General features: G+C 46.7%; 1 protein-coding gene across 1 annotated transcript in view; it reads left to right on the top strand.

The window, feature by feature from the left end:
- SATB2 (SATB homeobox 2) overlaps window positions 1–1,177 on the top strand; it is a gene marked incomplete at its 3' end in the record, with an annotated part of 82,823 nt that extends 81,646 nt beyond the window's left edge. Inside the window, exon 9 of the mRNA XM_010141907.1 lies at window positions 980–1,177. Coding sequence (XP_010140209.1) covers window positions 980–1,177 — 198 coding nt within the window. The remainder of the gene's footprint in view (window positions 1–979) is intronic.
- Between the last annotated feature and the right edge of the window lie 1,421 nt (window positions 1,178–2,598).

Below are 2,598 nucleotides of genomic sequence, written 5' to 3'. Positions count from 1 at the left end.
CCGCGTGTCCCCCTGCCGGGGGTCCAGCACCAGCCACTGTCCCTGGTTAACTTGCTGGGGACATCAGGTCACTGCCACACACGCTCAACACCCGTGGGGCTGTCTTCACCTCAGCAGTTATTGCCCTTGTGCTTGGCTTTGTGTTTTGGAGTGGTTTCCTCTTCCTGAGGCGCTGGTGCTTTCCCCTCAAGGGATCTGAGCTCTTAGCCCCCGTAGAGAGGTCCTACAGGACTTCATATAGTGGTAACTTTTTGAAGGCATTTCAAACTTACCTTAGAACAATATAGCAGGAAAAAAAATCTGCTATTATTATGATCTGTACTTGGGTTTAACTTCTGCCGGATCCTGTTTGCTGCTTTCATGCTAAATGCTACAGGATTCCCTTTCTGTGAGGTTTCATCTTCTAAGTGGCCATTTGATTCTTTGAAGATGTCAGATTTTAGTGTGGTTCAGAGCTGGCTGAGTGTGCTGGATTTGCAACACAGTGACAGCAGATCAGAGGTCTTTACATGATAATATCTTCTAATAAACATTTTTGGTAGTGATTGAATTTCTGGTCTTGCAGTTGCAATCCTTAGCATGAGGCTTGTTATCAAGTCTCAGGGGTTATGTCTCTTTTTCTGTTGCTTGGATGAAGAAATAAAGGGGCTCTGAAAAGGAAGTGGAGATGCACCTGTACTTCAATTCTGCTTTCTATAGGAAAAATATTTTTATCTGAGCATTTTAAACATGGTATGGTCATCACAGGGAGCAAGATGCTGTGCTTCCTGGCTCCTCTTAAGCACCGTTGGCTGTGTCTGTTTCTCCATCTTGCAGGAAATACCAAGGATTTGTTGAGACCAAAGGGCAGCTGAGGGTAGGGAGTGTTCTGTGCAAGATGAGACCAGTGACACTTGCAGCACAGAGCTCCAAGTCTATCTGACCTTCCCCTCACATCTGGTTCCTCAGTGAATTAACTGTGCTGACCCTACCATTGCAGGGCTGGCTGTGTGAGCTGCTTCGCTGGAAAGAAAACCCAAGTCCAGAAAACCGCACTCTTTGGGAGAACCTCTGCACCATTCGCCGCTTCCTGAACCTTCCCCAGCATGAGAGGGATGTGATCTATGAAGAAGAGTCCAGGCATCACCACAGTGAGCGCATGCAGCATGTTGTCCAGCTCACCCCTGAGCCTGTGCAGGTCAGTGCTGACTTCCTTCTCAGGGTGTTTGGTGGTGGCGGGGAACAGCTGTCAGAGGTAGAGAGAAGCAACTGGTTCTAGTTCTTCTGCTTTGCAGCTTGAGACACACCAGTTTTTATCTGTAGGGCCACGCGCAAGCTACAGCTCTCCAGTTCAGAGCTCACTTTGTGTGTGTTCCAGCACGAGTGAGCGTGTGCAGGTTTGTGTTGGTGGTTGAAGAGAAGGGATGTGACAATCCACGCCACTCATAACAACAAGGTCAGCGTTTTATGCAGCTCCCTTGGTGTCACTAGTTTGTGGCTGAAACACAGTTTAGCTGTCTAAAGCTGCTGACGTTTAGAGGAGTCCAAACTTGTTCCTCAGCAAATGCAAGAAGTGTGTGGTTATTTAGGAAGCAGAACAGGAATGGGGACTTGGTCACTCGCTCCTTCTCCCAGCACCTGTGACACCCACTCTCAAACAGTGCATCTGGTCGAAGGAGCCGGATAACACCTCAGGTGAAGTAGGAGGATAGGAGTGGAAGTTTGTCTGTGCATGGGTAACACAAGGATTTTGAAGAGTGTGACATGGAGAAGTGTTTTTTAATATATTCACTGAAACTTAAAAGTACTTTGAAAAGGACCGTGCTGAGTGTTTTGCAGGGAATAGGCTGTTGTTTCACAGTCTCCTCAAGATTATTTTGCTCCTCTCTACAACGTTTTGACTAGTATGGTTTGTCTTAGGTCTTAATAGAAGGAGAAATAAACAAATACAAATACACGTAGAGAAAATTATGTGAAAATACTGCAAGATTTTTCATCATCGCAGTTCCAGCTTCAGTCAGAAGAGAAAATCAGCCTTATGTGTGTTCCTGATAACTACTGATGCATGTCACAAACCCAGTTATCTGCTGATGATCAAGAGAGGCTCAGGAGATGTTTTTTGCAGGCTAAAAAGCTGAGTCGATGCCTTCCCCAGCAGACGATCCTTTTGGATTGCCACTGGTGCTTAGTGCTATTCCCCGATCCCATTGCGTTGCCGCTCTCAGAGAGTTGTCCATGCTGCGTTTCTCTCTGATGATCTCACAGTTCCTCTTCCCACCTTCACTCTCCCTGTCGTCATTTCATGGCAGCTTGTGCTGCTTTGTTACTCTTGCTGTGAACCTTGGCATTCAGCCGCTATTCTTTCTCGCTGCTCTTGTTCTGCTGCTGCCAGCACTGCTGCCAACTATCTAGTCACCTTTTTCAAAAGGCAGGAGGTTTTTCTGTCTTGTAGTCCTGCCCCTTCTGAAAGACATTGGTCTCACCCAGATTAATTATTGTCTAGTTCACTCTCCTTTGTCTCTTCTGCTACTGACTTCCTCTTTGCTTTCTATTTGGTCTTTGCCTGGGAGGGAAAAGGCATTTCCTGGGGTTCAGATTCTCAGAGCTGTAAAGTAGGGA

Source organism: Buceros rhinoceros, unplaced genomic scaffold, assembly GCF_000710305.1.
Source record: "Buceros rhinoceros silvestris isolate BGI_N320 unplaced genomic scaffold, ASM71030v1 scaffold7568, whole genome shotgun sequence".
In the NCBI taxonomy this organism is placed as follows: Eukaryota; Metazoa; Chordata; class Aves; order Bucerotiformes; family Bucerotidae; genus Buceros; species Buceros rhinoceros.
Note: the sequence above shows the minus strand (reverse complement) of the source record. Positions and strands in the feature narration are given on the sequence as shown.